General features: G+C 46.9%; 1 protein-coding gene across 13 annotated transcripts in view; it reads right to left on the bottom strand.

Annotated features, from left to right (window-relative positions):
- Positions 1-12,952, bottom strand: part of ST3GAL3 (ST3 beta-galactoside alpha-2,3-sialyltransferase 3) — a 192,506-nt gene that overhangs the window by 167,194 nt on the left and 12,360 nt on the right. For 8 of the 13 annotated variants that reach the window (XM_069023173.1, XM_069023171.1, XM_069023179.1 and 5 more), the window contains one exon: positions 8,182-8,326. In XM_069023173.1, coding sequence (XP_068879274.1) covers positions 8,182-8,296 — 115 coding nt within the window. In that variant the 5' untranslated portion in view covers positions 8,297-8,326. Of the gene's footprint in view, positions 1-8,181; positions 8,327-8,406; positions 8,852-9,051; positions 9,138-11,162; positions 12,950-12,952 lie in introns of those variants that run through there. The other 5 variants (XM_069023182.1, XM_069023184.1, XM_069023174.1 and 2 more) reach the window with 4 other exon arrangements.

The raw sequence follows: 12,952 nt of genomic DNA, 5'->3' as shown, positions 1-12,952 counted from the left end.
ATTGCATACAAGAGCAATATACTCACCTACTGCCATGAAGGAGTAACCACTTGCAATCAGCTACCTCAGGTTCAAACATCTATTCAGGATATGCATGCACAGAACAAATTAATTTTTGCCTGGATGCACAATTACATTCCTTCTGAAGTGCAGAAGAGATACATAATTCATACAGAACTATACCTCATGACCCAAGTGTACTTGTCCTTGCAAGTCATACCCAGGTTGTTTGGCTGCTTTATTGCCTCAGCCTGACACTGTGATGTAAACCCAGACTGCAATGACAAAATATGAGATGTTATAGTGACAATATTGACAGAAGATAAAGTAGGAAAAATCTCCTCTGAAAAACATCCCTGACTGTGACAGGCACGGTCAGAATCAGTACCAAGGGCATGCTCAGATCACAGCAGCAGAAGCTGTCCAACTTGAGACAAACCACAAATTACCTCCTTTGTCCCAACATCAGTAGAACTGATGTGAAGCAGAATTGAAATGGGCACGGAAGGTAGCCAAAGCCAGCCTGACTGCATCAAACTCAATGGAAAAAGTGTGATCTATTTTATCAGATGAGTGGTGGGGGGGAGCTCCCATCAAGGTTGGCAATACCTGAATCACTACATCCAGTGCTGCAATGCTGCAGGTCAGAGGTGAGTGCTTTGTGCACCAGGGGATGCACGGTAAGGAGAAGGAGAGGCAGCGAACCACTCACTAACATGGATGAGACAGCCCTCACAAGGAAGTATTGTTTCCAGCTGAACGCATTGCTAAGGAGTTCACAGTCAGCTGAGATGAATAAATCCTTTTGCCTCTGAAAGCAATCAGCTGCAGAGCAATTGCTACCAGAGGTAAAGTGCTTTCACTGCAATGTACCTTTCCAGAATATGGAAAACTGCTGACTTTGACCTCTGATAAACTGTATCAGAGGACACCGCTTTGGCTGCATGTAAGACACTGAACACTGCTCCTTATGAACACTCTCCCAATTCAGCCATCCAAAGTTACAGGAACACACCCTTCCCAAAAATTTGTGGGGAGGCCACGGAGAAAATGCACAAGTTGAGCAAGTGAAGCAAGTGAAACACTAAGTCAGGTTGAGGTCAACTAAGTGAAACAAACAAAAACCACACTCTGTTTTAAACCATTATACCCATCAGCTAATGACACAAATGGAAGGAGGGGTAAATAGAAAGGGACTCAAATAGCATCAGGACAGTTGCTGTCAAGAGAAGCAAAGAGCAACTTACTGTTTCAGAATGCAAAACTGAGGCCCAGCCATGTGTGGGGAGATGGAGAAGTATTCTTGCACCTTACTTTTCAATCTTGCTAAAAAGTCAGCACTGGCCCAGAACTAAAACAGTAACCCAAAACAGCCAAAATTAAGATAGTACAAGTACAGTATTATAGCCACCCCTCCACAACATGATTACAGTGCTATGCCCTTAATGCCCTTCACTAAAATGCTCCTTATATGTTCCTAAAACCGGAAGAGTGTTCAGGGAGTTTCCTCCTCAGGAGAAATCCCAAGCACAAGGCACATTATACTTGCTCCCTCTCTCAACAGCTCTGTCGTGCAGCATTTCCCGTTGCCCCTGCAGAGTTTTGTCCTGCACTGTTAACATTATAGCAGCACTCAGAACTCCTGGAGACACAGCAGGGTCACAAAGTAACGCTGGGTATTTCACTAAAGAGGCAGTAACAGATCAGAAAAAGATGAGGCACTTTCATTCCCCTGTGCTCCTTGTCTGTCCAGTGTCGTGCTGCCTTCTAAAAGACAGAGAGGCACTCATGAATTTTTTAATTTTTATTTTAACTCTCCTAAGTTCTGATTCACATTCACTGAGCAGACTGTGTCTTCTGTCCTGGTGGCACACGGGCAGCTGCCTTGGGTGGGCCGGGCAGGCAGTTCTGTGCGGTTACATCCAGCAGCCGGAGCAAGAGCAATCAGGAACACACACACACCAGCTTCCAGCCAAGAGAGAAACGGCTGGCACTATTACAGCTGTGAAAGATATTACCACAACTGAGTGTCCTGGAGTTGCTGCGGGTTTAGCCATGCTCCTTATTCTGGCAGGCTAAGAGGGAGCACAAAGTAACTTGAGCAGTGACAATTTCTGGGCACCAAACCCATTTTTCCTGTGTTCTGCACAGATAAGAGGATTATCCACCATAGTTAGTACACTATAGCTTTAAGTTTCAAGCTGAACACAAGTGGAATACTTCAGGCCAACATGAGAAGTCTTAGAAAAGTTAAGCTACAACTCATTTTAACTTCTATTTTTACATCTTTCTTTCTAGTATTCACTGCTGCCTCAATAACACTCATAACTTGCTATTTTTAGCATTTCAAAAAAGCATCACTGTGATCCTCAAATCCCTAAAGCATCTGAAAACTAGCAAAGACACCCTTAAAACTATAGCTGGATCCATGTTATGAGAACTTTCTAAACATTTGTTCTCAGTTTTGGTGCAGAAAGTACAGCACTAACGCATACTACAGCTGAGTAGATGAAACAAACCTTGAAGTTACTATTAACTCAAACATTACATAATCCACAATAATCCATCTCAGTGCTATACCCAGTCTCTTCCTTCAAAGCCAAAAAAAACCAAACAAAAAAATTAACTGTTTCAGGAAGCTTAGAGTGCTGCACAATACTGTCCAAAACAGTCTTTTCTAAAAAAGTAATGCCCACAAGGTTAGTCTCTCAGGCTTTCCAGCCTGGGAACCAGAGGCAACAGCAATAAAGTCTACTTTAAAGAATACACACACACATATCCCGCTAAAATTATTGCCATAGATAGAGAGCAATTAAAATGGTTACCATCACCATTTGCTTGCCACCCCTCACAAAAGCACTGTGAGTGCCTTGTAAAAAAATATGCTCCCTCAGCCACCTAACCATTAATTCAGCCATCCCAGCTCAACCCACTTTCATCAGATTTATGTTCCCAGTGCCAAGCTGAGCTGGCCCAGAGTGGTTATTTTTTATAGGAGCACTCCTGCATTCCCATCTTCTGGCAAAGGCAAGTAGGACAGTCACAGCAGAACACAAAACCATTATGTGACTCTCTCCACACAGGACAAGTTTGTCTCCATGGCCTAGTGACTCATACACCGACTAAATGTCTTTACCTTGGTTCTTCACTAAACAAAGAAGAGAAGGAAGTCAGATGTCAGTGTACATAAGATCCACTCCCTTGACGCAGAACAAATGACACCCCCAGTAACCCAAGACAAAACAGCCGTACCCACCCCAGATACCACCACACACCCATGAGGCTTTAGCCACCTGAGAAACAGCATGCACATTCCAAAGCCTTGCAAGAAGATCCATTTCTTCAGTACATTGTTGGACCCTAATACAAGAATTGACTAAAGTACCATTTCACTTTGAAAGAGATAAACCAGTATTTATATTATTAATAATGGTTTGATTGCTTTTGATTAATTTAGCATTTTTGGTGCGTGACCAGTTTCCATGGAAATGCAAGCAGACTAAAAACCTGCAACCAGAAGTGAGTCAGTTTTGCCTGTTTATGTCTCCTCAGTTCCCTTGGAAACAGACATTAAAAAAAAAAAGGAGTAAAAAGGATAAGGGTCCTGAAATACCTTTGGAAAATCTCTTCCCAAAGCTTTATCTCTCCAGCTGCCTTTCCAGAATTAGAGTTGAAAATAACATAGAGCAACAGATGACAGAATAGTGACTTGATTTTTTTAAGGAGACATCAACAGAACATACCTGGAGATGTTTCAAAAACCACATTCAAACTGACAAGCTCAAATTGTATTAACGTGGGTTTTGGCAAAAGTACTTCACGTAGAGTATATATTTCTTAAAATTAGTTCAATGCTAATGTAGAGAGAAATACAATAGAGAACAAAAAAATAGCATCACACTGTCTTAGTACCAAATATATTTCAATACTTTGAGAGAGAGGGAAAAAGTAAAAGCTGCCTTGGGGAACGAGTCCAATATTTCCATTGCCAGGATGCTTTTAAATGGAATCACTTCTTCTTTACAACACATTCATTTTGAAGCTGCAAAATCAGCTATACAGGTATCAGGTTAAGTAACAAACATCAGTATTAAATTTGCTATGCATAAAAATGCATTTCTCCAAGCTGATAAAGCAAACCTAGGAGGGCCTGTCAGCAAGATTCCATCTCCCACCACACTTTTCAAAGACAACAGTGCACCCTCCCATGAGCTGGATCTTTTCACTGGCACAGAGAACATCTTCCTTCCTCCTCAGAGCCAAATGTATCAGGGAAGGGGAAGGAATAAGATGGGAAGTTACTATGAAGGAGGCTGCATTGCATGTCTCAGACCTTCAAAGCCTGCTCCTATCACTACCATTACTATGCAAGAATTCCCTGACAACCAAGTGTCCAGAAACACAAAGAACAGCGGCACCATTATTTGCTCCTCTAAGTTCCTTCTGGAATTTTCAGGACAGCTAAACCTGATTACAAACTATTCATTTCCTTGTTTGTCTCCCACATCACATTGTCAGTTCTACGTGCTCAGCACACCTCCGTGCAGCTTGACACTTCATCAGAGGGCTGTGGAATCCATCGTAACTGCCTGTCTGGGAAGAACGTGTGGGGACGGTGCACATCTCTTACCACTACCGTCAGAGACTGAAGCTGCATTACAAACATCAGGAAAGAGAAAAAGGAAACCTTACCTCTGTCCTAAATCCTGCTCATATACCCCCAACAGTCACCAGAACTCAAGGGCCCTCCTGCATTCAGTGTTACACTCCTTATTTTTGTACTTTGCTGCTGCTCTGAGAACTAACAATATACTGCCACCGACATGAAACAAGGCTTGGGGAAGAGTAGCCAGTCATGATACTCACTAAAAGGATGAGAGAGGGGTAGCAATCACTGAAGGTTTCTCTTGAATGGAAGAAACAGTTGAACTTAATTCAATGTTAATTAGTTCACATTAGCCAAATTCAACCTATTCTTGTCACAGTAGAGATAAACCTTAGAGAATTAACTAGTTCCTATTCTCCTTTGTATTTTGGCAAGGTGTAGAGTCACACAGCAAGGAGAATAATCTCACAGTACTCACTAAGGCATCACTCAAGGAGGGCAGATTTAACATTAAGTGGAGAACACTTAATGTTAAGGGAACACTAAGAGAAACATTGATGTGTATCTTTCAGTCTATTTCCAGTTTAGCCTCCTTTCTTGTAGAGGTCAGATGTACATATAAATAAAACAATTTAGCTATTCATTTACTTTAGCAGCTAAATAGAGGAACATCCAAACATCAGGGAGACTATTCAAATTCATCCATGACAATGATATGCACAGGCATCTTCTAAAACATTAAGTGAACAAACTACATAAGCAGCAAATAAGCAGATCAAGTGTTTTCCACCATACTCTACAACAAATTTGTTTGTTTCCATTATTAAACACAGGTGTCAAGTTTACTAAAACCAGTCTGAAGAGATTGCAAGGGTGTCAGGTGTCAGGATCAGCTTAGTTTCATGCCTCCTCTAGCACAAAGAACAGAACAAAGATGAATGTCACTGCTGAAGCTAGGGAGTCATTATTAAACAGATGAAAGACACTGGTCACGAGAAAAGCAAAATGCTTTAAGAGAAGATAACTCACACAAAATCAATAATCTTTGATTATTAAGGACCCAAAATTTAACACATCTGACCTAGTTTTGCTTTTGGGAACATCAGCATTATCGTATCAGTCTTAAGGAAGGAAATTTACAAGGTCACGCACTGTGCTGTAATTCAGGAAATAAAACCACAACAGTTATCTCGCACCACCTCTCTCATGCACTTAACCTGGCAAGGCTCCCCTTCAGCAAATACAAAGTATAACTGCCCCATTATACATTGTATCATATTACACATTCCCAAGGAAGCCTAATCATAGTTAAACAAGTCAATTCAAATCCGTCATTTGTTAACTTCCAAATGCTAATTTATAGAAGCTTAACATTAACTCTTCATATCAAGTTTCCCAATATGGGCTTTTAAATTTCTACTTTAAATTTGCATAAGTTCCTCCTGTGTTAAATTATACAATAAATAAAATGGGGTTTGATACATACAAAACTCTGAAGACCAGCTGAAAACAGGTACCATCTTTACTGTTTCAAAAGTAACATTTGCCCCTTTACACTAGACTGCTGCTTATGCTAATATTTCAAGGAACTTCATCCAATATTTAAGACACAATCTACAAAAGTGTCTAGAAGGAACAACAGTATATCCTACATCAATTGCGCCATCTGATAAAGAACAGTAAGCTAAATCTTCAAGCCAGCATCATTGCTTTGTACATGCTGAAGAAGCTTAATGCAAGCACTGCAACTTCAAACAATAAATGGACAACACATTTTACACAAAAGATTAGAAAAAGAGAGACACATACAAAACCAAAGGTCTGCTGTGTTACCACACAGTGCTCCCTACCAGAACATCCTGAGTATCCAAAAGCAGCCAATGCACTGAACAGAAATCACTCTAACTAGGCTGCAACTTAAGAGTCATCTTTCTAGGTAAAAGTGTTCCATTTATAGAAATCCACAGCATCTGCACACAGATTTGCAACACTGCATTGCAACCCAAAGTTACCACAAAACTCCCCAGGGACTGACATGGTGTAAAATAACAAATGGCACACAAAGCTAAAGGCACAAAATCCAAACAGGATTGGATAAAGTTAGAACCCTCCCCAGCACCTTGGTGTATAACACACAAACACTGCTTCTTCATTTGTAACAAAGATCACACACAAGTTGTGGCATGAAGGGTTTTTTGCAGGCTTTGGGAAGTCCAACGTGATTTCCTGGTGGCGTGAAGGAAGTAAAGGACGACAGATGGTATAACTTCATAACATATCATCAAGTAAGTAGCAGATGTGGCAGAACTGTTCTTTTAATCACAACTGTACTTATTTTCATGCGGGAAGGATTTTCTACACCTTGTCAACAAAAGTGCTACTTTTCAGAAAGTCATAATCAAGATTTTTAACTCCCTCTCTGAAGCACAAACCTGAAGAAAAAAATCCCTGCTCAGAAAGACACTATGCATCTCCCTTTACAAATTTAGTCTTACAATACCTGTTCTAGTCCAAAGCACCTTTTCTCCTGTCAAAATCAGTGCATCAGCACAAGTGTCATACCCAAGTCATCATCTGCCACCATGCAAAACTCCTTAAGAGCACATAACAGCAGATTTGGAGCATGTAGAGGTATAAAAATGCTAAGTTTAAGAAATACTGCAGCAGAAACCTCTATCAGCACGCAGAGAAATGCAATACAGCGAAGAAGAAATTTGACCAGTGGCTTCTTGTCAGTTCTGGATCAGTGTTTCTCAGCTGCTGATCCAGGGAGCAACAGTCAGCTCTGAAACATCTGAAACAGCCTGTGAACAGCTGCAAGGAGGGCTGGCTTGTGTTTTGGGCAAGGGGGTAGAAGAGGGAATTGTTTTCTTGTTTTTATATTTTCAATAAATAGTTCTTGCATGCAGGCAAAATCAACACAAACTAAAATAAGAGCAGCAACTGAGCAATCAAACCTCAGCCTAATTTCTGTCTCACTGCAACTGTAACTTCCTACGGCCTTACTGCACAGTACAATCCTCAGATTGTATTCAATGTGGTCAGATGTCTCTTTGGACTTAAAAAGGTTGAGAGACATCCTTTAGATGACAGAGAGTTGGCAGATAACAACATGGAAGATAAATGGAAAATGAGGATTTCTGAAGGACAAAGTAAGATGATGAGATAACCAGCACATGCAGAAAGAAATCAAAATTCACCAGAGGAAAAAACCCAAACTTGTCTCCGATATTTTAAAATATACAGAAGATTCAGGAAACAAAAGCCTCAAAATACAAACTCTTTATTTTGACAATTAGGAATCATAGACTAACAGAATATTCCAAGAACCGAACATCTAACATTAGATTTATAATGCATGAACCTGCTCTTGTACCCAGTAATGAAAGTAAAGCCATAAAGAGCATTAGGTAGTCACAAATTCGACCCCTTAAGCATGCTGAAAGCTCTAGCATTTGAGTGGGCTTAATCACATCCCTCTAATACTACTAAATCAGAACCACCTCACCACTATTGCAACTATTTAACAGACAGTTTCGGGAGCCCAGAAACAGTTGCACCGTGCTCCTACTTACTTGAATCCTCCCATCTGAGAAGGTGCAACTTCCAAGCAGAGTAGTACAGAAATCCCAGTACCAGAAAGAGGCAGAGGGCTAGCAGCAGGTTACGCGTAAACACCAAGAGTCCCATCTTCACATTAAATCTGCTCTTCTACATGACCTGAGAAAGAAAAACAGGTTGAGATTGGACCCACCTTCTCCAACGGGCATCCTCTCCAAAACACGCAATCCCATACCCACCATAACTATGCACAGATGCCAAACCGTGCTCTCCACAAGGTAAAACACACACGTTCCCCAAAGCACACCAGTGAAACAAGAACTCCCACCCCAGACAGCTGCCTGTTCTGGCCGTCACAAGGCTCAGTGCCGCTCCGGAGAGGCGGGGAGTCACCGCCACGCTGTGACAGAGCGCCAGCCCCGCTCCTGCCCACTTCAGACAACCGAGTCCAGCACGGCCCTGGCCGCCGAGGCTTGGCGAGCACCGCGTCCTCCCGAAACGCCACAGAGCAAACCCACAGCACCGGGGGTGCCCCGCGGACAGCGGGGCCCGCGGGAGCGGCCGGGGCAGAGCCGGTCCCGGCTGGAGCCCCGCGGAGTCCCGGGCACTCCGCGCTGCGGGGACGCGATGCCCTAGAGGCGGTACCGGCGCCCGGGGAGAGGAGCTCGCCGGGCTCGGGCAGGACGGCAGCTCCCGGCCAGCTGACAGCTGCCAGCGGCCGGCTGGAGCTTGCGTTTGAACGGGCAGCGGCGTCGCCACCGCCGGGCTGCTCCCGCCTCGCCGTGCTCCGTTACCGGCTACGCCGCGCCGCGCCCCGCCGGGCCCCGCTCGCCGCGCCGGCCGCTGTGACCGGCCCTGCCCGGCCCACCCCCGCCTCTCCTCACCCGGCCGCCGCCGGCTCCGGGCGTTCGGCCGCCGGCTGCGCCCCCCGGGCGCGGGGCTGCGGGCGCCGCCATGCCGGGCGCGCCCAGCGGGACCCGCCGCCGCCGGGGGGCGCCGCGGCCGCCAATGGCGCGCCGGGGCGGGGCGGGGCCCGCCCGCATAGCGGCCGCCGCCGGCCAATAGGACGGCGCGGGGGCCGCGCCCTGGCCAATCGCGGGAGGCGTCCGCAGCCAATGGCGGGCGGGCGGCGGGGCCCCACCCGAGGAGCGCTGCGGCAGGGCGGCGGTGCGCGTGCGCGGAGGGCTCCCCGCGCCCCCCAGAATCAGCGCGTGGCGGTGGCGCCGCGGGACGCGGCCCGGCCCCGCTCCCCCCTCACGGCCCCTGCCGGGCATCGCTCCTCCTCCAAATACAGACGCCGCTCTCCAGTCACTCCGTGGCACCTCCAGAGCACTGCGGTTCCTCCAGGCATGGCACTGGGTGACCCCTGCAAGCCCTGCACCCTCTGTGAGGCTCCGCATTGTCATCCCACATCACTGCACCTTCCGCCAGCTGAGGCATCTCAGCTCCTGCCCGGCCGCTGCGCCCCTGCAGTGACACGGCATCGCCCCCCCCTCCAGGCACAGCACTGAATGCTCTGCGTCTCCCTTCAAGTGCTGCACTGCCTGACCGCCGAGCACTGCTCCGATGGCCTCTCAGCCCTGCCCAGCTCTGCACAGCCAAGACACAGGGCAACGCAGCCCTCGGGTGCTTCCGTCACTGCCCCACGCAGCACCTGTGCCTGCTGCACAGTCCAGCCACTGCCTTCACAGCATACTCCGGCTTCTGCAAACCCTCACAGCATTGCACACCCAAAAGGTCCTGCCCACCTCCTGCACGGCTCCGTACCACCTCCCCGGTGTGGCACAGCCTCCACCCACCACTGGACCACACCAGACTGCACGGACCACGCCGGGCGGCACGGACCCCACCAGCTGCCCTTCCACCGCACAGCACAGCTCACGCCACGCAGACAGTGCAACTTCCACGCACTTCCCGGTATGTTAAAGTCTCCACCTTCTCACTGCACAGCTGCCCTGTGAACACAGCAGCACTGGGGCCAGCCTGCACTGCACTCTTCCCACAGCATTGCCGTCGTTGTTGCTGGTCCCACGGCCTTCTAATGCTCCTTAGGCAGAGGGCAAGTGACAAACTCTAGTTTAAGGCCTCTCAGGGATAGAATGATAAAGGGAAGTTACTAGTCACGAGGAGGAAAATAATCTGAAAGGAAAGAAACCATAAGGAATAAACCTGCATCTTCAGTGACCAGCCCGGTGACCCTCCATGACTCACTAATAACAGAAGGGAAACAAAAGGTGATTTTAAGAGAATCTAAGTAGGATTATGTCCAGCATGGTGGCAGCTCCCACTGAGGTGAGCCCAGGTGCTGATACTGAATGGCGGACACTGACTTGAACAGCACAGAGCTGGCTGGCCACTGCCCGAGCCTGTTCCCTGGCAGTTGACAAAAGGCAGAGTGCCTGCTGGTCACAGGGAGCACTGGTGGGAGCTCATACAGCCCCACTTTCACAGCCAGAAACCCCACTTCATGCTCTGCACAAATGAAGTCAGTGTGAGCTGGTTGCAAGTGTGGCACCCACGCAGCCAGGTTTCCAGAGCTGCCATGCTTCTCTGCAGAGACACAAGGGAGACACATGTCACACTCATACGACATCAGGTTTTTTGGATGCCAACAACAACTTCTAGATATAGCACAGGAGACCAACAGACTCAAGCAAGCACCCAGGTATCATGGCACCAATATCCCCCTGAAGAGGTATGTGGAGAGGGGACATGACCACATCCATGCAGCCCTGTCCATCTGTAGGTCTGCCCTCCCAGCTGCTGCCCCACCAACCCCCAGCTCGCAGGGCTGACCTCCTTAGGATGCTCGGTGTGCTCATTCATCTGAGGCAGCTCCCTTCCCTCCAGCTTCATGGCGAGCTGGCTGCCAGGACTGGCCTGGGCAGCCTCCTCTGATGGCCCTGGCTCTGCTGCTGGGCTCATTTCTTCCAGGAACTGCACCTACTCCTGTGCCACATCATGTCTGGCTGGAGCCCACTTTTACTTTACATACCTTTGCTTTATGCCTGCTCCTCTCTTCCCCTCTTCATCCCTCCATCTGCATAAGCTGGGTCTCTTCTCCCTGCCTCAACCACCCTTGTCCCTGTGACACAGAGCTGCTGCACTGCCTGCTGCCGCTGCACTGCCTGCTGCCACTGCACCACATCTGCTCCAGCTGTTCCCAAGCTTCACCTAAACCGCCCCCGACCATACCGCATTTGAACCCTGCCGTGTGCGGGCACAGCAGGTGATCTGATTTCAGTGATGAGATAAGCAGGGACCTACAGCACGAAGCCAGATAGTGACAAGTCTGGGGCTTGCTCCTGAGCCCGTGTTTGTCACTCAGGAAACTCTACCCCCATTATCAGGTGTCAGTGTGCTGGAAAGAGCCCAGGATGAAGTCACCCTTCTTGCCAGCCTGGAAAAAGCTCAAAAGGCGAGCGCTCTGTGTCTTGGAAAATCAGGTACCAGCACCTGGCAGCTGTCTGATGGCCATGAGATGAATTAAGACAATGATTAGTGGAGTGATTTGGTACAAGTAGCAGGACTTTAGTATGAACATGTTCCTACTTAGCTTACACATTTCATTTGCAGGCAGATGTCAGGCTGGATGTTGCTAGGAGATAGACAGCAGGGGAATAATTAAGTCTGATTAAATCCTATCATATTGCTGTGCTGCTTTCCAGAATGCTCTGGAGCTTTTCAAAGCCAAACTGACCAAATGATCAGGCAAATGGTCCAGCCCCTCCTGCTCAACAAAACCCACTTACAGCAAACCTGCTTAGCCTGTGGCTACCCATGTGTCTGCAGAGCATTTCCTACAGCAGCACTGGCCATGATCTGGGGAAAAAATGCTCTGGCAGAGGGCGCAGCTGGTGGCTGCATTAGCAGGTAGCACAAGACAGTTAGGGCTGGTCACTGCTTGGAGGAGACCGTGAGGGGTCCCACCCCTGTGTCCCTGCATCTGTGCTGCAGAGACACTCATGTTGGACTAAGCATGACTTGGACATACCAGTGTGATGATAAGCAAAGCTTCCTTCTGCCCTTCATTTGAAAGGAGCCTGCCTGGGGCATACCAAAATTGCTCTGCAAATTTGCCTCATGTGCATGATGCTGAGCACCACAAGGCATTCCCACTGAACTGACACTTGCCTGCTTTTTTATTTCATGGTGGCTGAGCCACACACTATATGGGGGGACCTCATAAATAACAGCTACAGGTTCTTTTCCCACCAGTAAATAAAGTTATGCTGTAGCTATCTGCATCAGATGCCAAACACACACATCAGCCTCTAGGCTTCCTTCATAGAGACTTCTAATCTCATTTTGTTTCTTTACCCTATAAAAATTACCATTCTGTTACTCACACTGTAATCCTTCTCCCCAAATTAAATGTCATCAAATCAGACCTGATACTAATTAATGAAATAGTTTATGATTAATTAAATACCACTATATACCACAGCAAAGATCTTTTTCCAGTAATGGCTAGACAGAGATCACCTCTGCTGATGCACAGGCTCGATGAACGCAATCTGGGCTGTAAGACACTTGTAGTTTGTTTTATCTCTCTGACCAAACTTGTTTCATCTCACACACTCATTATGCATTATTCTTAAATGCAGACTCTGAACGTGAACAGACTGTGGAGAACACTTTACATTTCTGGTGCTTTGGCTACTCTAAGAACAGAAATGTTAAACAGCATCAGCACCAGGTCCACACAAAACAAGTTAAACAATCTGAACTTAGCTCAAAAATTCTGCCACCCTCCAGATGTTTTCAACAGCAAAGAATCCCACT

The sequence above is a fragment of the Aphelocoma coerulescens genome, chromosome 8 (assembly GCF_041296385.1).
Source record: "Aphelocoma coerulescens isolate FSJ_1873_10779 chromosome 8, UR_Acoe_1.0, whole genome shotgun sequence".
NCBI classification, from domain to species: Eukaryota; Metazoa; Chordata; class Aves; order Passeriformes; family Corvidae; genus Aphelocoma; species Aphelocoma coerulescens.
The sequence above is the reverse complement of the archived record's forward strand: the minus strand, read 5'-3'. Positions and strand labels throughout refer to the sequence as shown.